The 27724-nt window shown below is 45.4% G+C and overlaps 1 protein-coding gene and 1 long non-coding RNA gene across 4 annotated transcripts; one reads left to right on the top strand and one right to left on the bottom strand.

Moving 5' to 3' along the window:
* On the top strand, positions 1 to 27236 carry LOC124684867 (probable O-methyltransferase 2). Of its 3 annotated transcripts, XM_047219121.1 has the most exons (4): positions 1 to 810; positions 916 to 1203; positions 26442 to 26576; positions 26682 to 27236. In XM_047219121.1, exons 1-4 carry the CDS (start codon positions 1 to 3, stop codon positions 26979 to 26981), a joined length of 1533 nt encoding a protein of 510 aa, XP_047075077.1. In that variant the 3' UTR covers positions 26982 to 27236. The 3 variants fall into 3 exon arrangements, with proteins under 3 accessions (XP_047075077.1, XP_047075079.1, XP_047075078.1); XM_047219123.1 differs by lacking the exons at positions 1 to 810; positions 916 to 1203 and adding an exon at positions 25643 to 25721 and having other exon boundaries at positions 25756 to 26576; XM_047219122.1 differs by lacking the exons at positions 1 to 810; positions 916 to 1203 and adding an exon at positions 25697 to 25721 and having other exon boundaries at positions 25760 to 26576.
* On the bottom strand, positions 5424 to 7445 carry LOC124684868. Its single transcript, XR_006997192.1, has 2 exons — positions 7309 to 7445; positions 5424 to 6773 (listed from the first exon to the last, which is right to left on the bottom strand). It is a non-coding gene; the product is annotated as an uncharacterized LOC124684868 (long non-coding RNA).
* Positions 27237 to 27724: the final 488 nt, after the last annotated feature.

Genomic DNA, 27724 nt, shown 5'->3' with positions numbered 1-27724 from the left:
ATGGCGGCTCAGGCACCCACATTAGAGGTTCCCACGGACGCTGAGCTGCTGCAGGCACAAGCTGACCTGTGGAGACACAGCCTCTACTACCTGACGTCCATGGGGCTTCGGTGCGCCGTCGAGCTTGAGATCCCGACTACCATCCACAAACTCGGCGGGGTCGCTTCGCTGCCCGACCTCACGTCCGCGCTGTGCCTTCCCCCGGTAAAGATGCCATTCCTCGGCCGGCTCATGCGCGTGCTCGTCATGTCAGGCGTTTTCGCAGCTGACGACTCCTCTGAGTCCGGCGAGGAGCTGTACCGGCTCACCCCGCTGTCCCGCGTCTTGGTGCACGGTGTCGTCGCCGACGAGCACCACAGCCAGAAGTACTTCGTTCTTGCCGTCACCTCCTCGCATTGCGCGGAGGCGGCGTTCGGGCTGGCCGACTGGTTCAAGAAGGATACCGAGGCACCAGTGCCATCACCCTTCGAGGACATGCATGGCGTGCCAGTGTTTGATGACAGAACAGCTGTCCTTGACAAAGATTTTGACGCCGTTTCCAATCAAGGCTTGGCTGCCCACGACAACTTGGGGATCGCCACCATACTGCGTGAGTGCGGTGACATCTTCAAGGGGCTTCAGTCCCTGACTGACTGCTGCGGTGGCGATGGTACCACGGCGAGGGCCCTCGTCAAGGCGTACCCGCATCTCAAATGCACTGTGCTTGACCTCCCCAAGGTGATCGTGAAAGCACCAGTTGATGGTGTCATCAACTATGTTGCAGGTGACCTGTTCCACACCGTGCCATCGTCTCAAGCCGTGATGCTCAAGGTATGTCATGACAAATCGAAACAAACAAAGTTAATTTTAGTTCTACAAATACTAAAATTCATAATTCTTCATCTCTTAATTTTTTGAGCTTACCTATTGTTGTAGCTCGTGCTACACTTTTGGAGCGACGAAGATTGTGTCAAAATCCTAGCTCAGTGCAGGAAGGCCATTCCACCGCGTGAGGAGGGAGGAAAGGTAATAATCATAGAGATTGTGGTTGGTCCATCCTTGGGGCCAATTATGTTTGAAGCCCAACTCCTGATGGATATGCTTATGATGGTTAACACGAGGGGGGTTCAACGGAGTGAAAATGACTGGAGCAAGCTGTTCGTGAAAGCAGGCTTCACGGACTACAAAATTGTGAAGAAACTGGGAGCCCGATGTGTCATCGAGGTGTACCCATGAGATTTCAGTACTAAGGATAAAAATAAAGAAGGTGCGTATCATTCCCATGGAGAGCTTCATGGATCCTTAGAGTAGCTCAAGTGTTTGGGGCTAGTTGCTTGTAAGGTCCATGGGAACTTTCATATAGAGAAACTTATAGCACTTTGCATGTGTATGTGTTTATCATATGTTGGTGCGCTCAATCTTCACCTGTGTTTTGTTGGTTGTCATGAGTATTATATGTATCAACATATTTATGTTTCAATGCTTCTTTTTTTTTATCAATAATAACGTTACTAATCATTCGATCTGCCAGGTTCAACATACTACCGGCGAATTGATATATCTGCTAGCTAGCTAGCTTTTTCGATAAAGGGAATATATTAATATCAAAAGATACCAATTACACCTAGCCTCTGCAACAATGCAATGCCCTAATGGCATTACGGAACACACAGTCAAAAAAAAAAGAGACAAAAAGAAAACTAAGAAATAAAAGTCTCGCTACAATATTCGAGCCTTAGCAACAACAATACATCCACCATCAAGACAACACCTGAAATTCAGACTCTCCAAAAGCGACGCCTCTAAGAAGGGAACATCGCACCAGCGCCGTCGTCGCCCGACAAAGATCTTAGGTTTTCACCCTAAAAATAGTCCCCGCTCTCAAAACAATGCCTTCAACAAGGATATTGCCAGGCACAACCAGTTAAGGCTAGATCTTAGATTTTCACCCTGAAAGGTAAGACTCCGAACTTCACAAGTGATGCCGCCCCACTTTCGTACCACTGCCGTGAAGCCCGGAACACCAAGCAAGTCCCTCAACAGCGCAGACTCGAACCTCCCTTAGCTAGTCCTTCATTCCGGCCTTCATGATATTCTCTTCTTCTGACTTCACCATGGACCAAATGTTACTTGATGTCAACACAGAACAGAGCTTCGTGCAGCTCCCTCTAGAACCAAACGGTCGGAATAAAAGTAAGGGTGCGCACGACCGAATATCATCGATCCAGCAAACTCCAGATAATAGAAGCACTATTACATTCGCCGGCGGAGCCTTCCGAAACTCAATACTCCGGCCAGATCGAGAAGGGCAAGCCTCAGGTAGGTCTTCATCTTCGCCCAAGAGAGACCCTAGGACCGCCGCCTTTATTCAGGTCGGCCCCCCACGCCGACGACCATCCCAGGCTAGCCAAGGTTGCCGCCGAAGACACCAAGCGCAGATCGCGTAGTCCAGAGACACCGCACACGCCTGGGCACCACCGTAGCCGAAACGCCATCCCTCCACCACCGGTCATAGAGAGGCGAGGAGAAGAGTACCTAGGGTTTCCTGCAGCCTGCCCCCACCCATGCCTTCACCGCCGGCAGAGCTCACCACCACCTCGTCGTTCGCCGTGTCGCCGCCGAGCCGAGCCCACGCGCCGCCACCGAGGCCCCCGACATGAGGGCCACGCCCTGGCCCGAGGAGGAAGTCCCGCGTCCGCCCCCCGCGCAAGAGAGGACGAGGAGTCCCCGCCATCGCCGGCGCCGACCATGCTTTGCCTGGCCGCGCCTCTTGTCGGCGGCGAGGGAGGGGAGGGGGAGAGGGGGGTGGCGGTGGCGGTGCGTTAGGGTTTCTCCCGGCCGCCACGCGGGGGCGACACGGGAGAGTTAGCTAATCAACGTTTTTACATTGAAGTCTTGTCCGAAAGCATCACTAGTTCCGAGTTGAAACGATAGCTTTGTTACACGTGCATCTCGGCTAAATATAGAACTTGCTCCAGCAAGGAGTCATGATCTGCTTGCTGGTGGTGCCGACAACCATAGGATCGGTGGTGCATCTTTCATGTGCCGTCTCCATCAGCCAATTCGGTCTCCAGTCGCCTCCTAGCCATTCGGCCCTCCGTGTCGTCATGATCTCGGCTCACCCCCTAATGCGGCCTTGGGTGCAGCACCAACTGCGGTCCTGCGTGTGATCCATGAAGATCTCAACCTGCATGACACTCAATATCTGCCGGCATATTCAGGCATGTCGATCTATACAAATTCAAATGCACGATTCCAAGGTGACATCAGAGGTGAGAAATGTCAAGGTGGTGGTGTACGAAGTGATCGACACAAGACTCTGGAGGTGAAAGCTCCGTCTCTATGGCTAATATCAAGTTTGAATACCTAAGTGCTAGCTGAGGAGGGGAATGATGAACAACCTGACAACTAGCTTTGCATGGTCATGGTTTTTCGGTTGCTTCATGACACCCACATCATGACCGCATCTGAGGCTTCTACTAGGCGGATACACACAATGGATGCGGAGAAAAGATTGGGGCAACGTTTGTCGTGTCCTCATCTCCTGTAACATCCCCAAACTTTCCAAGTTTTGGAATGTTAAATTAGTAAATTAAGGTGTTTGTATTTCTTGAATTTGTTGAATACTTTCAAGGAAAATAAACTTTTAAACTTGATTTAAAAATTCTTATCACTAGTGGATTATGTTTACTATCCAACTTCATTGTAATTTGTTTCTAAACCTTCTAAGGTGGTGTTCCAAATGTACGATTTTGATTTCTCTTTAAACATAAAATTATTTTGAAAGTTTGTTAAATGCCCCTACAAAATAAAATATCCAAAAGTTTATTTAGAAAACATTTATGTTTACAAACTCGTTTTACTCAAAATACTTAAATCCTATTTTGGGTTTTTTTAGCCATGTGAGGCATTACAAGCATAACGACATCTTTGTAATTTGGTATTGACCAAGATTAGTTTTGTAAAGTCATTTGAAACGTTTTGGACTTCAAAATCAAAATCTATGTCTGGAATAATACAAGTTTTACAGTGATTGGCATTTTTAATAACCATCCATCCACCCCGATCTAATGGTGGTAAATAGACGGAACCAAACAGACGGAACCAAAAATATGGGACCGGAACCAAAATCGGTGGGACCGGAACCTCTAATATATTTTACGAATATTATAAAAAACGAATGTCCTTTTGAGCGGCCGAAGCATCCAATGAAACTGCACAAATCTTAAAGTCACCGGTCATTTTGCAACCAGCGAGCTAGAATAAACCAGCTAAACCGTGACCCAACCGCCGGTTTAGCACTGAACCGGAGATTCGGTCCGACCGGTTCAGCTATCTTAGCGCTGGAAAAATTAAAATAAATTCGCGAGGGTGGGATTCGAACCATTCATTCAAAGGTGGGCGCACGATGGAGACCTCTCACTCTGACCAACTAAGATGGTGCTTCTTATTGTTCATGGAATAGAAATTATTCTTTTGTATTATAGCACCTACACTGTAGAACTGAGAACTGAATAAACATGACACTTATCTGCTTCGCTCCTTGCACTTACAGCCTGCCCTGCATGCAAAATAGATACACTGGTGTGCTAACCTACTTAGCTGTTTTTTGGCTGTAGACCTTTCTTATCGCACATAATAGTAGGGAGGTGAATGGCTGTCAAAAGTGCCGGGCAGATTTGGAGCCCAATAAAACACCGGCAACCCCGCGCCGGCCCCTACGGAGAGGGCACCGATCGGGCCCTCCGGCGCCTCGCGTCACGTCAATTTCGTGCGTGGGCTCCGTCTGTCATCCGCACGACCCCAATCTCTACAAGTTTCCCCCAAATCTCCCCCTCCCGCCTGCCGCTTCATCTCTCGCGCCTCGCCGCCATGCCACCAAAGAAGAAGGCTCTAACGAAGCCACTGAAGACGCCGGCGAAACAAGTAGTTTGCTTGATTGCCTGCCTGCTTGAAGAACGTGTTTACTGATGATGATATGCATGTATCTGAAACACTTCAATACATATGGTCGTTTAAGTTGAGCTCTGGTGAAGTCCAATTCTATGTGCTAAAAAGTGTTGATTTGAACTTTCTGATGTATTTGTGTATTTCGTCCATATAGTGATATCTATTAGAGATAATGTTCTGCAGAAGTTCACATCCGTGTTTGTATTTCTGACATACTACTCATCAAAATTCTACATCATCAACACACTAGTGAGCATTTCATAACCACACGCATAAAACATCACTTTTACATCATCAACGCGCTAGAGTTGGCCATTCTAGCAGCACTCCTACATTATCATTTAGCGTGTCCCTAGCTGCTGTCCTCCTGCTAGCCCAGCGCGTCGCCGGCCTGTGCTCCTGCTAGCACGTTGCCGGCCCCTCTGCTCCTCCTAAGATCATTAGAACAACCAAAAGAGAACTGAGATCATTAAGATGCCAAAGCCGGACTCGAATCATAAAAATAAACTGGTTCATTATCTTTGTCATGAATATGGTTTATCACAAGAACTCATGTACATTCATAAAGAGAAACTATCTAGGAGTAAGAAAGAGTATGATTGAGACAAGCCATAACTGTTTAATACAAGCAGTGATAATATTTTCCAATATTCTTGACTATACTGTCAAGCAATAACTGTTTAATACAAGCAGTGATAATATTTTCCAATATTCTTGACTATACTGTCAAGCAATAACTGTTTAATACAAGCAGTGATAATATTTTCCAATATTCTTGACTATACTGTCGAGCGGATAAAGAGATGGTAGCTTCTGATCACTTGGAACCTACAAGAACCAGGTAATCATCAAATGAAATAGACACTGAATATATCAGAGTCTAGCTACAAGGTTCAACAAGACCAAGATAAATTTCATATTTAGATGTCTCACTGTATGCAAGAACGAAAAGTCAAGATCAGTACGTACAGCCGAAGTAAGTTGAGCTAGGAAGGATTGGAATAATTATCCAAAGGATGACATGTTGCATAAGTCTACCCTATTCACTATTCAGTAAAAAGCTAAATGCCACTTCTAGATACTAATCGCTCTATAGAAAGCTCGGCACTAAAAGCAGTCCAATAACTAGATGTCTGCCAGGAAGCAACATAGTACGACCAGAAAATGTTTCAAAACATTATATCTGGCAAGAGTTTCACCTGTTTTCCAACAGGAAGTTATGGAATGCTTAAAAGTTTAATTCTACAACATCTTTCATTTTCCTGGGCCTGTTGACCACCTACAGTACACTTCTACGTTTAATTGTCACTGTCGGCGACTTCGAGCTTCCTTTAGTAACGAGATCATGTGGATCAACCAAATTTGGTGCCTCTGTGCATCATGAAGTGATTAATCTCTTCAGTCTTCAGGCTTACACAGAGGTGCATTTGTGGTTTGCGATGAACAAGACAACAAGTACACCTCTATTCTATTTCCTTTGGTAGGGGTACACCTCAATTAGGGAGTAGAGATATAAATTCCAAAATACTGAATTTGACTCATATGTTTGCAGACATTGGACTGACGGACATACAAAACTGAATTTGAGCTGAGGCACTCGGCTGACCTTGAGAGTTGAGGCAGTGGCGTACAATCCAACAGGCGATAGGGGACTATGGCCGTCGACTCTGATCCCGGCAGCGAGAAGAGCGGCGGCTTTGCAGCGGGCTGGGCACCATGGCTTGCACTTGCTTCTTCCTCACTCACATCTGCTACATCGATCATCACTTCATCATGGTAACCAGCTTCTACATTGTTGTTCCTTGTAGCCCATTAACATTGTTACCTTCGTCTGATACTTGCATCTAAGAAGACATGCATTCAGCAAAAATATAAATCTAACATTTAGGAACAACACATGATATGGTACTAAGGTTAATGTGCAGAGTAGTATTCAATACGTTACAAAATAATGAAAGCGAACATATATACCAGCATGAATTTAGATTGTGCCGAACTAAGAGAATCACGAGACACCATTATAACCATTATAATATGCTACCACTCCTTCCAAAAGCTCTGCCATTACATAACTATTACAGGGGCAAAAGGTTTCATGCATCAGGAAACAATGTAACTCAAAGCTAGAATGCTAAACAGGTCTCACACTTGGAGAGCCACCACTAGAATACGTTACAAGTGTCAAGCTTTTCTTAATGAAAATCCACAAAGATCAAACAGAGATGTACATCACATCTAGAATGCCACATTTGGGGAATCCCTGGTTGAAAACTGTACTGTACATCAATAAATCTTAAAATCGGAAGGTCAAGGAATGATGGTTCAATTCAGCAATAGTACTGGTCATAGATAGAGGAAGGTTATCACAATCCACCGTACAGTAATTTAGTGAAGACATGATCATCTGATCCTTATCCTGATCCTTGAGGGAGGGGGCGGCGGCGGCTGTGACGGAGGGAGGGGCCGGCGGAGTCTGGCGGCTGCGACGGAGGGAGGAGTGACGGCTCGCGTCTACGATGGAGGAGAGGGCCGGCTGCGGCGGCTGGCGTCCGCGATGGAGGAGAGAGGGCGGCTGCGGCGGCCGGCGGCTTCGACGGAGGGAGGGGGCGGCGGAGGCGACGGCTGCGATGGAGGAGAGGGTGCGTCCGCGGCGGCTGGCGGTGCGATTGAGGAGAGGGCGGCGGCTGGGGCGGGCGTTCGTGGGAAGTACTACGAAAGATTTGATGATTTTTTTTCCTGATTATGATTTGATGAGTTGACTTTCAGAACGTACGGTTAGAATTGTTGAAGTATTATAGAAGTTACACGCCGATTTAATCAACGGCTAAGAAAAAATACATTAGACGGAACCCAGATTTGATTAGACGGAACCAAAGTTCCGTACCAATCACCGTAAAAGAGCTCCTGGAATAAAGTGTACAAAAAGCTTTAGTTATTTTTAAAAAAAATTTAGTGTGCCTCTTGCGTAAAACCCAACATTCTTTTCCTAGTTTTGCTAAGTAGTCTATTAGGCCAAATGCATACAAAAATATAACTACGTATTTGTTTGGACTGACTCATCCATAGAGTCCACATGATGCACTGACACCTTTACAACAAAATTCGTAATTTAGTTCGGCCTAATTTGAAGGCCTAAAATTATTGCTAGAAATTAAGACAGAAAAAGAAGAGGAAAACAAATAACGAAAGGATGACAAAAAATGGACCGATGGGCCAGACCAACTAACCGAGCCAGCGAATGCTGCCATGCTGGCCTAAGGCGGCAGCAGCAAAAGGCGACGCAGGCCGACCACATCAACATAGCACGTCCCCGCGTGGAAAATACACATCAATGCTCATACATGCTAGGTACCTCAGTACATCTAAAACAATTCGTGGTAATCTAAAAAAGGTTAAAAAAATAAAAAAATTGAGCAACCAAAGATGATCAAGTATTGTATTTGTATAAAAATATTTCGCGAGGAAACTACAATCATTGTATCTGGGGCAAAAAAGATAAAATCGAACAAACCCCATATCCATATACTATTTACGCTATATTCTTCATAAACTTGTCCTTTTTGCCCAGGATACCATGGAAATCATTTCTAGCCCAAATATTTTTATATTAGTACAATCTCTATCACTACTATATATATAAAAAAAGAATTGATTCTGTGTCCTCCGGTCGAAGATTTCGTCCTACATATTTTTATCTCACCATTTTACCCTCCCACCAAATCACATAGATACCACAACGAAGGTTTCTTATTTCCCACGAAAAGCCCCCTCGCTTGGTCGAATCCCCACCGCGCCACCCACGCGACCATACCACGCCCGCCCAAATTGCCACGCAAACCCTAAACCAGCCGGCCAGCTCTCGCCACCCACCCACCCGGTGCGGGGGTTAATGGCGGAGGATGTCATACGTCGCAAACGTATCTATAATTTTTGATACTCCATGCTTGTTTTACACCAATTCCAATATGTTTTGTTTACACTTCGTGGCACTTTTATGCATTTTCCGGAGCTAACCTATTGACAAGATGACACAGTGCCAGTTCCATGTTTTCTGTTGTTTTGTATTTCAGAAAACTTGAACATGAAATATTTTCGGAATTAAGCCGAAGTTGCTATTTTACTGAAACAAAGACGGAGTCCAAAGGAGAAACGAAGGGGGGCCAGGAGCCGGCCAGACCATGCCTTGGCGCTGCCCATGCCCTGGCCATGCTAAGGGGTGGTGTGGGGCCACCTGGTGCCCAAAGGCCTCGCCCTTCAGCCTATAAATTGCCTCCGACGCGAAAAACCCGAATCAACCAGCCTTTCTCCACGAAAAGTTCCGTCACCGCCGCCATCGTCAAGACAAGTTTCGGAGGTCAGAAGTTCCTATTTCGGCACCCTGCAGGGACGGGGATTGACCCCCGGAGCCATTTCCGGCGACTCCACCGCCTCCACTTCGGCTCCATGATGATTGGTGAGTAGTTCCCCCAGGACTACGGGCTCTCGGCTGTAGCTAATTGGTACTCTCTCTCTCTCCCATGTACTTCAATACAATGATCTCATGAGCTGCCTTACATGATTGAGGTCCATATGATGTAATCGGTGTTGTGTTTGTTGGGATCTGATAAATTGTGAAATTGTGATCAGATTGTTCATCATATTATCATACTACTGTTACTGAAGATCTTGCATGCCCTTCGGTACTTGTAGTTACCTTGATCAAGTAGTTGTTTGTATCTTCAAGAGGAAGTATCTATGCTCGATAGTGGGTTCATGCCTCTAGTTTTCTGGAACAGTGATAATAACTTCTAAAATTGTAGATGTGTTGTTGATACTACGGAGAAAACAACAATGTTTTGTGTAAGGATAATTCTATTGTTTTCTTTACACACATTGCTTAATGTGATAATATGTTGCTTGAAACTTAATACTGGAAGGGGTTCGGACGATAACCGGAAGGTGGATTATTAGTCATAGACGCAGTTGAATTACGGTCTATGTATTATGTTGTAATGCCCAATTAAATACTGCGGTAACCTTTATCTTATCATAGCTTGCATTGTCATGTCCTCACAATTATCAACTGTCAAATTATAATTTGTTCACCAAACACATGTTATTTGTTTGGAGAGTTACCACTAGTGTAGATATCTTGAAACCCCGGTCCTTCTGTCATCATCATCGCTCTACAGTCAACTACGCACTGGAATATTTTCCGTGCCATCTCATTCGTATTACTGTCATTGTTGCTATGTTACTATTGACATTGCTCTAATATTACTGCTGCTTTCACATCACCCCTGTTACAAGTGATTTTTCTAGGTGCAGCTGAATTGACAACTCCGTTGTTACGGCTTATAAGTATTTTTTACCTCTACTTGTGTCGAATCAATAAATTTGGATTTTACTTCCCTCGAAGACTGTTGCGATCTCCTATACTTGTGGGTTAATCAAGACTATTTTCTGGCACCATTGCCAGGGAGGCATATCTCTACTCATAAGTTCACCCGGAGAGTACACTTTACCTGTCTCTATGTTTTTATTTTATTTTATTTTTTCTTACAGTCTAGTTTATTTTTGCTTAGTTTATTTCTGTTTAGTTTTGTTTTTTTATTTTACTTTTTTCTAAAAAAAATCTTGTCTTATTCTTCTTATATACCCGAAAATCCATAAAAATTTGAAAAACCGAAAATCTAAAAAAACTATTGTTATGGAAGAACCTGCTAGAACCTCTATGGAACTATTTATATAATATAGAGAATCATATAAGGGTAAGTCATGAGAGGCGCGTTATAAAAAAGTTGGATCTAATTGCTAAAAAAATTCTTAATCACCATGATATAAATTGTTGCTCTACGCAGGATCCTAAACATCTTAAATTACAATGTGACTTTAGTAAAGAAGTTTTAATTATGAACTATCATTGAAATAACTATATTCATCTTGTATTTGAAGAAGTAGATCAATTTGTTTTGGTTTATGGGAGCTTCTGAAATAGAATCCTTCATGTATAAAATTTATGAAACCTGTGTTGCTTGTAAAGACCTTAAAGATTTGGTCTCTTCTATCCTTGATTATTGCATAGAAAATTTCAGCAATAATTTTTATATCATTTATTATAAAGAGAGACTCAAATCATGCACAAGAATATATTCACAATTTGCAGGAACCAGTGGAAGAAGAAATTATTGAAGAAGAAATTGTTGAACCTGAAAAGCTCATTAGATGAAAAAAAAGGAGGAGAGTGATGAACAAAAGGAGGAAGAATGGATTAGCTACCCATGCCTACCTTCTATTAAGAGTAACTTTTTATCCTTTACATTATTTGATTGTCTCCCATGCTTACCAAAGGAGGATGAATGTTATGTTCATGTGGATTCTCTTGAAGTATCTACTATGAGTAAAGCTTGTAATAATAATTATGCTCCTCTTATCTATGATAATCCATGTTATTTTGTTAAATCTTATGATAATACTTTATTTGTGCCTAACTTCGAAATGCATGGTACTAAAGAGTTTTGCTTCAAAAATGTTTATGATAAAGCTCTAGATGATGGTCCTATATTGGTTGATAATATTAATTGTACTACTATTGAAAATGAGATTGGAGGGGTCTTGAATTTATCTTGTAGCCTCATACCTCTTGAGAATGATCAACCATCTTGTTATAAAATTGTTAAAAGTGGGTTTCAATGTTCTAATCCCACTATTTTGAGCTTGATAAAAATTATATGTTTATAGATCATGAAAAGCATGTTTTATGTGATATTTATATTGTTGAGTTCATTCATGATGCTACTAAAAATTATTATAAGAGAGGAAAATATTGTTGTAAAAATTTTCATGGTACTAAAACACATCTCTATATGCTAAAAGTTCTGAGGCTACTCTTGTTTTATCTTCCATGACATGAATTTCCTCCCACGTCACTATTTAGTATAGCTAAGCAATTTGGATAGGTTGTAGTTTAGTAGCTTCCATGTACCACCACATGTCATATGCGCTCTGTCTTGATTGAGTAAGTTTTGGGAACCTATCCCGACGTGACCAGCGGATGTAGAATGTGTAGGTGGTATGGGCTGTCTGGTGGTATGGGTGACTACTTATGAAAGGTCTCGTCTTGGCCTTCCCTTGGCCATTTCACACATGAGTGTTGTGGAACTACGGGGCTGTCTGAGTCTTGTGGGTAAAGTGTACAAAACTCTTGAGGGTGTTAAAACTAAGTACTTAGCCGTGTCCCCAGTTATGGATGACTATGAGCAACTAGACCTAGAACTATTTGGAAGATTTCCTTATTCCAATTTCTTTAAATTAAAATTTGATAGGGTAAACCTGTATTAGGAGCACTATGGATGTCTATCCAAGTTTCCAGAAAGATTTCTAAATAATGAAAACTTATTCAAGAAAAGTAGGATAAAATTGTCTTTCTGCCAAATAAGCCTGAAACCTCACCTTGCCAAATATGCATGTAATTGGTAGGTCTTTTGATCACCCTCTCGTGAACTTGTCAATACATTCAAAGTTTTGACCAAATTCCTTTGGTTGTAACTTGTCACATTGCAGACTTCTCTGAACTAGAGTGAGATACGATATTAGGGTCACGAGTCTCCACTCAGCATGTTTTGCTTGTGGCACTAAAAGGGACTCCTTATGTTGTTCTATTTATGTTGTTGAACTCTATTTGTGTTGAGTTATCCCTTTGGTTATGCAAGTTGTATCGAAATATTTTATTTCTCTTGATCATGTGATGCGATGTAATAGATTATAACCTTTGTTTCGTGATATTACATCTTAAAATGTATGTGCTAGCGAATTAATCCAGAGACTAGCATGAAAAAGCACAGAGGCTTCCCCTATTGGGTCCGGCCGTTTCATCTCCTATCATTATCGTACCCTTACGGCCAAACACAAATCATTATCAGAGCATAAAACCAAACACGAGTTCTCCAAGAGCATGCATCATTATATAAAAATAAAACTTGCTTTTCTCCGTACCAACAATATGCGTATCATCATACTTGCACATAAGAAAACGATATCCATTCTCACGCAGGGAGTAGTAATATGGCATGGATAAGATGTACACTTTTGCTAGTGTGAAATGTGGATATGTTGTACACATCTCCAATTTTTTAAAAGGAGGCAAAAGCTTTAAGAGGACAAAACAAGGAGGCCCAAGCCAACTTGAAAGGAAAAAAAGGGGAAACTATGCTACATTAATTGATAGTCCGAAGGTGTTCCACACCAGTGAAACTCCACACCCTCCCTTCATCCTTGATTCGTTGCATAAGCACTGACGGCATCAAGGATTTGATGTTGAAAACTCTACCATTCCTCTTCTACCAATTTCCAAAGAGATAAGCATGATGCTAGATTTAAGCCCTTCCAGTGAGAGAGTGTCCACGCAAGAGTGTGACAATATTGGGGCACCGTGCGGCGGCCGCGTCCAAGGTGAGAAGCAAGTGACGGCATCAAATCCACATAGCTGCGGCCATCCAAATTCTTCTAAGTACCGACATTCAAATACAATGTGCCTTAAGGTCTACGGACATTCTTGCAAATCTTGTACTTCTTCTGGCCTTAATTTTTTTTTCCGAGTACGCGCACGAGATATGCGTGTTTGGTATTAAGCTGAAAGAAGGGAGGATATTGTCCAGTACAAGGTATAGATTGTTACGCCGGGCTCCGTCTCCATAGATGGAGCCGGCCACACCAGCCACCTAGAAACAACGACTACTCCTCGCCCTCGAGTCTACCTAAGCCACGGCTAGAAGTCCAAAGCTGCCACTCATCGCTGATCCGACGAACGAGCTGTTGAGGGTTGGATTCAACCTTGTCGAAGACGCGAGCGTTGCGCTCCAGCCAAAGGCTTCAAATGACCAGGGAGATGATGGAATTCGCCTTCTTCCGTTGGCCCACAGGTCACCCGTCGACAGCCGCCGGCCACCAAACCGAGAGCGGTGCGGCCGGTGTGGGGAACATGGCGCGCAGCCCCGTATTGATACCGTCCCACACGATGTTGGCGAAGGGGCAGTCCAAGGAGAGGTGGTCGAGCGTCTCGTCGTGGACTTTGCACAACGGGTAGAGCGTGTGCGTGGGGAGCCCGCGGCGTAGGAGCCGATCGGCCGTCCAGCAGCGATCGTGAAGGGCGAGCCAGGCATGGAACTTGTAGCTCATCGGAGCGAAAGAGTTCCAGATATTGCCCGCAATTGCCATTGCCACGGTACCCTCTGACATGGCGAGGTAAGATGAGCGGGCGGAGAAGGAACCACTAGACGTCCACTTCCACCGGAAGTAGTCTTGCCCCACCCCGAGGGCCACCTCCCGGACAGCAGCCCAAAGGCCGAGGTACTGGACGATAGCGTCAATCGAGAGGGGCCCGGTAATGTCCAGCGCCCATGCGTCTCCTGCCATCTCCTCCTTGACGGAGCGGCCGCGCCGGGCCCTAGGCTTCACGAGCGTGAGCACGGCGGGAGCTAGGGCTGCTACGGTTAGCCCGTTGATCCATGGGTCTCCCCAGAAGAGGATCCTGGACCCATTGCCTACCGAGATGCAAACCGAAGCGTTGAACAGCGCAATGGTGTCAGGCTTTGGCTGAAGTGGAAGCCCGTCCCATGGCCGATCGACGTCCGATTTTGGCAACCATAGCCACTTGGACCGAAGAGCGGTGTTGAGCTGCCGAAGGTTGTGAAACCCCAGTCCGACGAGGCGTTTGGGCTGGCAGACGAGGTGCCAGGCCACGCAGCACTGCCCGCCATGCGCCTCATGGCTACCGGCCCAAAAGAAACTGCGGCGGAGCTTGTCTACCGCTTGTAGGAACCATGTCTCGAGATCCAACGCCATCAGGTGATAGATGATGGATGCGGTCTGATGCGTGTAGTTGACACGTCCGTTGGGAACCCCAAGAGGAAGGTGTGATGCACAGCGGCAAGTTTCCCTCAGTAAGAAACCAAGGTTTAATCGAACCCGTAGGAGTCAAGAAGCACGTTGAAGGTTGATGGCGGCGGGATGTAGTGCGGCGCAACACCAGAGATTCCGGCGCCAACGTGGAACCTGCACAACACAACCAAAGTACTTTGCCCCAACGAAACAGTGAGGTTGTCAATCTCACCGGCTTGCTGTAACAAAGGATTAACCGTATTGTGTGGAAGATGATTGTTTGCAGAGAAAATAGTAAAGACAAGTATTGCAGCAGATTTGTATTTCAGTATTAAAGAATGGACCGGGGTCCACGAGTTCACTAGAGGTGTCTCTCCCATAAGATAAAAGCATGTTGGGTGAACAAATTACGGTCGGGCAATTGACAAATAGAGAGGGCATAACAATGCACATACATGACATGATAAGTATAGTGAGATTTAATTGGGCATTACGACAAAGTACATAGACCGCCATCCAATCGCATCTATGCCTAAAAAGTCCACCTTCGAGGTTATCATCCGAACCCCCTCCGGTATTAAGTTGCAAAGCAACGAGACAATTGCATTAAGTATGGTGCGTAATGTAATCAACAACTACATCCTCGGACATAGCGCCAATGTTTTATCCCTAGTGGCAACAGACACAACACAACCTTAGAACTTTTACATCACTGTCCCAGGTGTCAATGCAGACATGAACCCACTATCGAGCATAAATACTCCCTCTTGGAGTTAAAAGTAAAAACTTGGCCAGAGCCTCTACTAGAAACGGAGAGCATGCAAGATCATAAACAACACATGTGTAATAACTTTATAATTAACATGACATGGTATTCTCTATCCATCGGATCCCGACAAACACAACATATAGAATTACAGATAGATGATCTTGATCATGTTAGGCAGCTCACAAGATCCAACAATGAAGCACAATGAGGAGAAGACAACCATCTAGCTACTGCTATGGACCCATAGTCCGAGGGTGAACTACTCACTCATCACTCCGGAGGCGACCATGGCGGTGTAGAGTCCTCCGGGAGATGAATCCCCTCTCCGGCGGGGTGCCGGAGGAGATCTCCGAGAATCCCCCGAGATGGGATCGGCGGCGGCGGCGTCTCCGGAAGGTTTTCCGTATCGTGGTTTTTTCGCATCGGGGGTTTCGCGACGGAGGCTTTAAGTAGGCGGAAGGGCAGAGTCGGGGGCCGGACGAGGGGCCACACCATAGGGCGGCGCGGGCCCCCCCTGGGCCGCGCCGCCACGTGGTGTCGCCACCTCGTGGCCCCACTTCGTGTGTTCTTCGGTCTTCTGGAAGCTCCGTGGAAAAATAGGCCCATGGGTCTTCGTTTCGTCCAATTCCGAGAATATTTCGTTACTAGGATTTCTGAAACCAAAAACAGCGAGAAAACGAGAGCTGGCACTTCGGCATCTTGTTAATAGGTTAGTTCCGGAAAATGCACGAATATGACATAAAGTGTGCATAAAACATGTAGGTATCATCAATAATATGGCATAGAACATAAGAAATTATCGATACGTCGGAGACGTATCAAGCATCCCCAAGCTTAGTTCTGCTCGTCCCGAGCGAGGTAAAACGATAACAAAGATAATTTCGAAGTGATATGCCATCATAACCTTGATCATACTATTTGTAAACATATGTAGTGGATGCAGCGATCAAAACAATGGTAATGACATGAGTAAACAGGTGAATCATATAGCAAAGACTTTCATGAATAGTACTTCAAGACAAGTATTAATAAGTCTTGCATAAGAGTTAACTCATAAAGCAATAAATCAAAGTAAAGGTATTGAAGCAACACAAAGGAAGATTAAGTTTCAGCGGTTGCTTTCAACTTGTAACATGTATATCTCATGGATAATTGTCAACATAGAGTAATATAACAAATACAATATGCAAGTATGTAGGAATCAATGCACGAGTTCACACAAGTGTTTGCTTCTTGAGGTGGAGAGAGATAGGTGAGCTGACTCAACATAAAAGTAAAGAGAATGGTCCTTCAAAGAGGAAAGCATCGATTGCTATATTTGTGCTAGAGCTTTTATTTTGAAAACATGAAACAATTTTGTCAACGGTAGTAATAAAGCATATGAGTTATGTACATTATATCTTACAAGTTGCAAGTCTCATGCATAGTATACTAATAGTGCCCGCACCTTGTCCTAATTAACTTGGACTACCGGATCTTTGCAATGCACATGTTTTGACCAAGTGTCACAATGGGGTACCTCCATGCCGCCTGTACAAAGGTCTAAGGAGAAAGCTCGCATTTTGGATTTCTCGCTTTTGATTATTCTCAACTTAGACATCCATACCGGGACAACATGGACAACAGATAATGGACTCCTCTTTAATGCATAAGCATGTGGCAACAATTATTATTCTCATATGAGATTGAGGATATATGTCCAAACTGAAACTTCCACCATGAATCATGGCTTTAGTTAGCGGCCCAAAGTTCTTCTCTAACAATATGCATGCTCCAACCATGAAGGTGGTAGATCTCTCTTGCTTCGGACAAGACGGACATGCATAGCAACTCACATGATATCCAACAAAGAATAGTTGATGGCGTCCCCGAAACATGGTTATCGCTCAACAAGCAACTTAATAAGAGATAAAGTGCATAAGTACATATTCAATACCACAATAGTTTTTAAGCTATTTGTCCCATGAGCTATATATTGCAAAGGTGAATGATGGAATTTTAAAGGTAGCACTCAAGCAATTTACTTTGGAATGGCGGATAAATACCATGTAGTAGGTAGGTATGGTGGACACAAATGGCATAGTGGTTGGCTCAAGTATTTTGGATGCATGAGAAGTATTCCCTCTCGATACAAGGTTTAGGCTAGCAAGGTTATTTGAAACAAACACAAGGATGAACGGTACAGCAAAACTCACATAAAAGACATATGGTAAACATTATAAGACTCCATACCGTCTTCATTGTTGTTCAAAACTCAATACTAGATGTTATCTAGACTCTAGAGAAACCAAATATGCAAACCAAATTAGCAAGCTCTAAGTATTTCTTCATTAATGGGTGCAAAGTATATGATACAAGAGCTTAAACATGAGCACAACAATTGCCAAGTATCAAATTATCCAAGATATTATAGCAATTTACTACACGTATCATTTTCCAATTCCAACCATATAACAATTTAACGAAGAAGAAACTTCGCCATGAATACTATGAGTAGAGCCTAAGGACATATTTGTCCATATGCTACAGCGGAGCGTGTCTCTCTCCCATAAAGTGAATGCTAGGATCCATTTTATTCAAACAAAACAAAAAACAAAAACAAACCGACGCTCCAAGCAAAGTACATAAGATGTGACGGAATAAAAATATAGTTTCGGGGAGGAACCCGATAATGTTGTCGATGAAGAAGGGGATGCCTTGGGCATCCCCAAGCTTAGACGCTTGAGTCTTCTTAATATATGCAGGGGTGAACCACCGGGGCATCCCCAAGCTTAGAGCTTTCACTCTCCTTGATCATATTGCATCATACTCCTCTCTTGATCCTTGAAAACTTCCTCCACACCAAACTCGAAACAACTCATTAGAGGGTTAGTGCATAATAAAAATTCACATGTTCAGAGGTGACACAATCATTCTTAACACTTCTGGACATTGCATAAATCTACTTGGACATTAGTGGATCAAAGAAATTCATCCAACATAGCAAAAGAGGCAATGCGAAATAAAAGACAGAATCTGTCAAAACAGAACAGTCCGTAAAGATGGATTTTATTAGGCCACCAGACTTGCTCAAACGAAAATGCTCAAATTGAATGAAAGTTGCGTACATATCTGAGGATCATGCTCGTAAATTGGCGTAATTTTCTGAGCTACCTACAGGGAGATAGACCCAGATTCGTGACAGCAAAGAAATCTGGAACTGCGCAGTAATCCAAATCTAGTACTTACTTTTCTATCAAAGACTTTACTTGGCACAACAAAACATAAAACTAAGATAAGGAGAGGTTGCTACAGTAGTAAACAACTTCCAATACACAAATATAAAACAAAAATACTGTAGTAAAAACATGGGTTGTCTCCCATAAGCGCTTTTCTTTAACGCCTTTCAGCTAGGCGCAGAAAGTGTATCTCAAGTGTTATCGCGAGATGGAGCATTGATATCATAAGCTCCCCCATTTGTAGTGGTACTAGGGGCTTTGTCAATTTTAGGCCTATAATAATATTTCTTTGGTTTAGGCACTTTAGAGGCATACATAAACTTTTGCTCCTTTCCCACATAAGCTTTCTCTCTAAAGCTGTAAAGATGAAAAGGTTGAACCCAAAGTTCCCATAGCTTTTTCAAGTTCGCCAATCCTATTAATTTGATTATCATGGTCAACACAAGTTCCTAGGACACTAATTCTTTCATCAATTCCTCCTAAGGATTTATCAAGTTTATCAGTTTTAACAAGTAACATCTCCAACTTAGTTTCAACACTAAAATTTTTCTCTATGGTTTCCTTCATAACATCCTCAAGGGAGGTTTCAATTTTAATTTCATTAACAGGTGGTGTTCCAAATAAACTCTCAATAATGCAACTAGCCTCTAAAGCGGGAGCACCTAGGAAGTTACCTCCCGCGAGACAATCAAGAACATATCTATTCCAGCTAGAGATACCAACATAAAAATTCTGAGTAGGATAGTAGTGGAGTGTTTCTTGGTGCACCTATTATGGGCATCACTAATTCTATACCAAGCATCTTTTAAACATTCTCCTCCTTGTTGCTTAAATGAACGAACTTCAACTTCAGGATTACTCATTTTAGCAGTAGTAAATAAAACAAACTAGATAAAGTAAATGCAAGTAACTAATTTTTTTGTGTTTTCGATATAGCAAACAAGACAGTAAGTAAAGTAAAGCTAGCAACTAATTTTTTTGTGTTTTGATATAATGCAGCAAACAAAGTAGTAAATAAAATAAAGCAAGACAAAAACAAAGTAAAGTGATTGAGAAGTGCAGACTCCCCTTGCAGCGTGTCTTGATCTCCCCGGCAACGGCGCCAGAAATTTTCTTGATACGTGTAGTTGACACGTCCGTTGGGAACCCCAAGAGGAAGGTGTGATGCGCACAGCGGCAAGTTTCCCTCAGTAAGAAACCAAGGTTTAATCGAACCAGTAGGAGTCAAGAAGCACGTTGAAGGTTGATGGCGGCGGGATGTAGTGCGGCGCAACACCGGAGATTCCGGCGCCAACGTGGAACCTGCACAACACAACCAAAGTACTTTGCCCCAACGAAACGAGTGAGGTTGTCAATCTCACCGGCTTGCTGTAACAAAGGATTAACCGTATTGTGTGGAAGATGATTGTTTGCAGAGAAAACGGTAAAAACAAGTATTGCAGCAGATTTGTATTTCGAGTATTAAAGAATGGACCGGGGTCCACGGTTCACTAGAGGTGTCTCTCCCATAAGATAAAAGCATGTTGGGTGAACAAATTACAGTCGGGCAATTGACAAATAGAGAGGGCATAACAATGCACATACATGACATGATAAGTATAGTGAGATTTAATTGGGCATTACGACAAAGTACATAGACCGCCATCCAAGCTGCATCTATGCCTAAAAAGTCCACCTTCGGGTTATCATCCGAACCCCTCCGGTATTAAGTTGCAAAGCAACGGACAATTGCATTAAGTATGGTGCGTAATGTAATCAACAACTACATCCTCGGACATAGCGCCAATGTTTTATCCCTAGTGGCAACAGCACAACACAACCTTAGAACTTTACATCACTCGTCCCGAGTGTCAATGCAGGCATGAACCCACTATCGAGCATAAATACTCCCTCTTGGAGTTAAAAGTAAAAAACTTGGCCAGAGCCTCTACTAGAAACGGAGAGCATGCAAGATCATAAACAACACATGTGTAATAACTTGATAATTAACATGACATGGTATTCTCTATCCATCGGATCCCGACAAACACAACATATAGAATTACGAGATAGATGATCTTGATCATGTTAGGCAGCTCACAAGATCCAACAATGAAGCACAATGAGGAGAAGACAACCATCTAGCTACTGCTATGGATCCATAGTCCAGGGGTGAACTACTCACTCATCACTCCGGAGGCGACCATGGCGGTGTAGAGTCCTCCGGGAGATGAATCCCCTCTCCGGCGGGGTGCGGAGGAGATCTCCAGAATCCCCGAGATGGGATCGGCGGCGGCGGCGTCTGCGGAAGGTTTTCCGTATCGTGGTTTTTTCGCATCGGGGGTTTCGCGACGGAGGCTTTAAGTAGGCGGAAGGGCAGAGTCGGGGGCCGGACGAGGGGCCACACCATAGGGCGGCGCGGGCCCCCTCGGGCCGCGCCGCCACGTGGTGTCGCCACCTCGTGGCCCCACTTCGTGTGTTCTTCGGTCTTCGGAAGCTCCGTGGAAAAATAGGCCCTCGGGTCTTCGTTTCGTCCAATTCCGATAATATTTCGTTACTAGGATTTACTGAAACCAAAAACAGCGAGAAAACGAGAACCGGCACTTCGGCATCTTGTTAATAGGTTAGTTCCAGAAAATGCACGAATATGACATAAAGTGTGCATAAAACATGTAGGTATCATCAATAATATGGCATAGAACATAAGAAATTATCGATACGTCGGAGACGTATCACGGTCATGATCGCCTGAACGTAGGTGATCCTTCCCTCCTTAGAGAGGAGTTTAGCTTTCCACAAAGCCAGCTTCCCGGCTAGCTTGTCGAGCACCGATTGAAGATCTCGTTTCTGAAGCCTCCCAAGGGAGAGGGGAGGCCTAAGTAGGAGCAGGGGAATTGCATGAGAGGGCATGCAAACCCCAGAGACACCGCCTCAACCGTGGCCGGAGAGCAACGGATTGGCGCCGCGGCGCTCTTGGCATAGTTGACGTGCAGCCCGGACGCCGCGCCGAAGGTGTGCAGAATTTGGCGAATGGCCGAAAGTTCGTCATCGTTCGGCCTCGAGAAAACAACGACGTCGTCCGCATACAGGGACACACGATGCTTGACTCCGAGGGTGGCAAGATCGGCGAGGACGCCCACGTGCTCTGCGGTCCGAAACATGGCAGCCAAGATGTCCATACGATCAGGAAGAGGAGTGGGGACAGGGGGTCCCCTTGCCTAAGCCCACGGCCATGGAGGAAGGCTTCCCCGACGCGTCCATTGATGAGCTCTCTGGTGGACGACGAACTGAGGAGCAAAAGGACCTACCTGATCCAACGCGGGCCAAAGCCGCGCTGCCTCAGGACACTAAGGAGAAAATCCCAAGAGACATTGTCGAATGCCTTGGCGACGTCCAGCTTTAGGAGGAGGGCCGGCACCTTCCGCTGGTGGAGCGTCCTCGTGGCCTGGTGCACAAGGACGAAATTGTCCTCGATGCAGCGCCCCTCGATGAATGCGCTCTGGTTGGCGTGAACAAGCTCGAACATCCTAGGAGCCAACCTTGTGGCGAGCAGCTTGGCGATGAGTTTACCAAAGCTGTGGACGAGGCTTATGGGCCTAAAGTCCTTCACCTCCACCGCGCCGTCTACCTTGGGGAGGAGGGTGAGGAGGGCGGAGTTGAGGCCACCGAAGCCCTGATCACGGCCAAGGAACACCGCTTGGATAGCGTCTAGCACGTCGGACTTGACCACCGGCCAGCAGCACTGGTAGAAGTCCCAAGAGAAACCGTCGAGCCCCGGCGACTTGTTGGACGGCATAGCTTTGATCGCCGCCCAGACCTCGTCCTCCTCAAAGCGGGCCTCCAGGCCAGCCAAGTCAACTGGGTCAAGGCCCATAGCTGCCAGGTCCAAGTCGTGCTCCCTGGGCTGTGCCGACCCAAGGAGGTTGGCGAAGAACTCCTTGGGGAGCGCTTCCTTCCCATCCTGGTCGTGCTCGACGCGGGTGCCGGCGCGCTGGTGGAGATAAGGTTCGGGCCTTAATTAATTGGCGCAACCATATACTATGTGTACTCCTAAGCTTCATCAATTATGTTGGTTCGAAAGTTGTATGTGGGTTCATAATGACACCCCCTATTCGCTAGACGGTTCAAAATTCAAATCCCTTTCTGGACCACTAACCACGTGAAGAAATGATATTTGGTAGGGGCCCTGGTCTTCCACGCAATCTTCTTGAAAAAGAAAGATGTGGTACCCACAAATTGTGCCATGTATGTCAGGGTGGCCAAATAGCGCCCACTTTCTTAGAACTGAGTTAACATGTAGATGAATACAAACATATATGCACACACAACCATACGAAGGCACACACTAACACGACATCCAAAGAAGATTTGAATCATTGCTGACAGTTTACTTTCCCATGAATTTGGAAGCGGAAGTATTCTAGTTGAATATAAAAATAAACAAGTGGTGCCAATGCCATCTGGAAATCAAAAGCCCCGATGAAATGGAAGTTTTTTTTTATGTGGCTCCTTATCCATCGCCGCGTTGCCTCACATCAGATAATCTTTAGCGTCGGGGCTGGCCGCACAGCCCTTTGTGCCAGCTCTGTCATGTGAACCTCACGGATTGCAATCATTTGTTCGTGCACTGCCGGTACACACAGCAAGTCTGGGGCAGGCTTCAGAGCTGGTCCAATGCGGCATTCCCCATCCCAGGTGAAGATCACCACACCACAGAAGAGTGGTGGCTTGAAGCCAGAAGGAGAGCCCCTAAGAGCAGGCGGCACGATTTCGATACCATGACGATCCATATGGAAAGAAAGAAACGCTCGCATCTTCCAGCTTGAGAGCAGCACGGTGGATAGATTATTTGACCTGATCATCGAAGATGTGCGATCTTGGAGAGCCGCCGATTGCATCATCTCCTTTTATTAGTTGTAGCTTTTTGCGAGGCATTCGTGTGGATCGTCCTACTAGCCTGAGCTCCACACGTCTTTCTTTTTCGTTCGTGACGTCGACTGGTTTATCGGCTACCTCAGCCGTTGTTCTGCCACGACCGACCTTGTACTTTCTCCATATTTGCTATCTCTATAGAAGTTCTTCTTGCTGGGGTTGTTTCTTTTAACCTTTGTCATCATCTAAAAGTAAAAAAAAGAACACCACAAAAAAAATACTTGTGAATGTAATGTTTACTGGATTCAGGAAGAGTGGTTAACTTCGTGCCTACGGAGTTTTGAAGAACGGATTTACTCGGGTAGACCGAGAATTTTTTAGTCTTGTTCATCTAAAAAAGTGCAGCCACAGCTAAATCAGTTGTATTATTCTGGCAGTAAAATGCACTTTTCTTAAACTACAGTTGCACCTTTTTGGGGTGAAATCTCAGTGGAATGAAATATGAGCGAGGAAATCCAAAAATCTCTTGGCGTGGGTCTGCTATTTCACCGTGTGATGCGGATTCTCACACGCGCAACTCATACGGCAGGGGCGGGTAGAGTGTGATGCGGATCAACAGCGCCGCATGGAGACACTCATGAAGGAATCCACGAGGCGCTCGCGATCCTAGTTCAACATCAATACTCCGATCTAGACGTGTCACTGATGACGTGTTAGGTATCTGATACTTTTGCTATTTTTGCAATTCTAGACATTAATTTACTAGATCTAAGAGCATGTCTAACAGGCCTCTTATAACCCTGCCCCGTATATCGCGATTATTTCGCCCCTATAAAAAAAATGCTCGTCGATACACCGTTCCGTCTAGCAGACCCCGTATTTCACCCCGTAAATTCGTAAATTTAAAACCCCGGGAAACTTGTTCATATTCATAGTTCGTCGATCATACATATGGATCAACGTATGTACATACAAAATGCGCGATCCTAAATGGATCGCGACTTCTAGTCGGAGAGGTCGAGGATGTACGAGTCCGCCTCCGCCTCCCGCAGCTGCGCCTCCTTCACGGCGGCGATAGCCGCCGCCTCCTCTTCCTCCTCCGCCCTCTTCCTCTCGGCTCCCTGAGGGACTCTCGTATCGCCTTCAAGAAGTCGGGGTCCTCCTCCTCCTCGCCGGCGAGCGGAGCTCCTCCGCCGCTGGTGCTCCGATGCTCGCGTCCCAAGCCGCCTTCACCCAGCGACGGCGCTCCCACTCGGCGCGCCACTCGTCGAACTTGGGGCCGCTCATCGGCTTCATCGGCGGATCCTGGTTGTACCAGCGCCCGCCCTCCGCGAACTCAACGAGCTTCGGCGGGATGTACTGCGGCGGCGTGCGTCCATGCCGAAGCTGGGGTGAAATGTGGAGCTAGGTAGTGAGGGATTGCTCGCCGGAGCAGGATGGAGGAGGCGGCGGCGCACGGCGGAGCTAGGGTTGCGAGTGAGGGGTTAACAACCCCTCACTCGCACCTGCGCCCGGTATAAGTAGGGGGCGACGGGGCCGATTTCCTGGGCCCGTATTCCGCCGAATTGGACCGGCCCGAATACGGGACCTGCTAGACGGTCCAAATCGCTCCTGCCCCGTATCCCGCCGGAATTTTACGAGGTGGGCGGATTATACGGGGCCTGTTAGACATGCTCTAACTCTCTCTTGGCCACAAGACCTACCAACCACCAAATAAATTCATCAAGATGATCATATGGCCGATTGATTCGATCGATGCCAGCCTGGCTTTGGATGGGAGAGTGGACCTCTGAATCTCTGATAGTACTAGTACTATAAAAGATCATTTACTGTACTGTCTCGCGTGTCGCGTGTGATCGAAATTGAGCTGACTCTACACTTGCATATCCTGATATCCATATTTTATACTGTAGTCTCGTGTTTCGCGTGTGGGTCCCTTGAGCTGACACCTTCGGTTTCCACAGCTAACCAAACACGAACACGTATGGTGATCCTCAACATATTAGCAGTTCGCTACTAGCTATATAAACACTTACATGTTACACTATTAGAGCAAAGAATTCCCAAAGCAACCGCATAGCAACTACACACTCATCAGAGAGAGAGAGAGAGAGAGAGAGAGAGAGAGAGAGAGAGAGAGAGAGAGAGCAATGGCGTCTAATACCATAGAGATGCCCACCGACGCTGAGCTGCTGCAGGCACAAGCTGACCTGTGGCGCCACAGCCTCTACTACCTCACGTCCATGGGACTTCGGTGCGCCGTCGAGCTTGAGATCCCGACTACCATCCACCACCTCGGCGGGGTGACTTCGCTGCCCGACCTGATGTCTGCGCTGTCCCTTCCCTCGGTTAAGATGCCGTTTCTCGGCCGCCTCATGCGCGTGCTCGTCACGTCGGGTGTCTTCGCAGCCGACAACTCCGAGTCCGGCGAGGAGCTGTACCGCCTCACCCCACTGTCCCGCGTGCTGGTGCACGGTGTCGTCGCCGACGAGCACCACAGCCAGAAGTACTTCGTGCTCGGTGTCACCTCGCCGCATTACACGGAGGCGGCGTTGGGGCTGGCCGACTGGTTCAAGAAGGACACCGAGCCACCGGTACCGTCGCCCTTCGAGGACAGGTATGGTGTGCCACTCTTTGATGAGAAGACGGCACTCCTTGACAAGGAGCTTGACGACGTTGTGAACAAAGGCTTGGCTGCCCATGACAACTTGGGGATTGCCACCATACTGCGTGAGTGCGGTGACATCTTTAAGGGGGTCGAGTCTCTGACTGACTGTTGCGGTGGTGATGGAACCACGGCAAGGGCCCTCGTCAAGGCTTACCCGCACCTCAAATGCACTGTGCTAGACCTCCCGAAGGTGATCGAGAAAGCCCCAGCTCATGACGTCATTGACTTTGTTGCCGGTGACCTCTTCCACACCGTCCCACCATCTCAAGCTGTGATGCTCAAGGTATGGCATGACAAATCAACAACGCTTAAATTTTGGTTTACAGCACCTACAAACCACGAATATTTTATCATCTTCTAATGTTGTGAACTTCAAATATTGGTGTAGCTTGTGCTTCACTTTTGGAGTGATGAGGATTGTGTGAAGATCCTATCCCAGTGTAGGAAGGCCATTCCTTCACGCGAGGAGGGAGGGAAGGTAATAATCATTGAAATCGTGGTTGAACCTTCCTTAGGACCAATAATGTTTGAGGCCCAACTCTTGTTTGATATGCTCATGATGGTGAACACAAGAGGAGGTCAACGTGATGAAAAGCACTGGCGTGAGCTATTCATGCAGGCTGGGTTCACAGAATACAAAATTGTGAAGAAACTGGGAGCTCGATCCGTCATCGAGGTCTACCCGTAAGATGTTGTTCCCCATGGATATAAATAAAGGAGTTGCTTTTTTCTATTAAGCGGTTCCACGGATCTTACAGTAGCTGAAGCGCTGGTTTAGTTTCTTTAAGGTCCATGTTACCTTTGTTTAGAGAACAACTAGCACTAAAGCACTCGGTGTGTGTATGTGCTGATCATGTGTTTGGGTGTACGACCCACAACGCCTTCGTTGGCATTATAGTTGCCGTGCCTCTGATATATAATTGTTATATTATATTACTTTGCAGCAATAAAGGCATTTGTTTATTTGGGCAAAATGCAAAGTGAGATTAAACTTGCACATAAATGCAAGAACACCGATCCATCGAGTACAAGAAATATAAGTGTGGAAGCTCCATGCAACACATAATTGATAAATATTATAAATTAATTAGCCGACGACTTCCCCTTCAGCCTGCGCTATTGTCTGTAGTCGTCACTAGGTGGTTCAATAATTTATTTGTAATTTTTATTACTTTTAAATCTCTTTGTACTGGTGTTGATGATTATTAACAGAACAATGGAATTTTAGCAAAAGGAAAACAAACCAAATAGCATTTTTTAGGGAAAACGAACCAACTAACTAATACTTACTTCAAGGTTAACTTTTAATGACTTAACTATTGCAATGGATAGTTTACTGGTTGGTTATATTATAGTTGGTTGCAGTGTGGGTACTATATCTTTAGCGGGGTTGTATAGAGTTAGTTCATTGAATGTTTTTACCATATGAAT

This window comes from Lolium rigidum, chromosome 1, assembly GCF_022539505.1.
Source record: "Lolium rigidum isolate FL_2022 chromosome 1, APGP_CSIRO_Lrig_0.1, whole genome shotgun sequence".
NCBI classification, from domain to species: Eukaryota; Viridiplantae; Streptophyta; class Magnoliopsida; order Poales; family Poaceae; genus Lolium; species Lolium rigidum.
Note: the sequence above shows the minus strand (reverse complement) of the source record. Positions and strands in the feature narration are given on the sequence as shown.

Excerpts from the sequence above, each read along its gene's own strand:
- LOC124684867 (XM_047219121.1), top strand. The coding sequence starts at position 1 with ATGGCGGCTCAGGCACCCACATTAGAGGTTCCCACGGACGCTGAGCTG. Across the intron at positions 1,204-26,441 it reads GAGCCCGATGTGTCATCGAG|GCTTACCCGCACCTCAAATG; the intron begins GTGTACCCATGA and ends GCCCTCGTCAAG. Across the intron at positions 26,577-26,681 it reads CTCAAGCTGTGATGCTCAAG|CTTGTGCTTCACTTTTGGAG; the intron begins GTATGGCATGAC and ends ATATTGGTGTAG.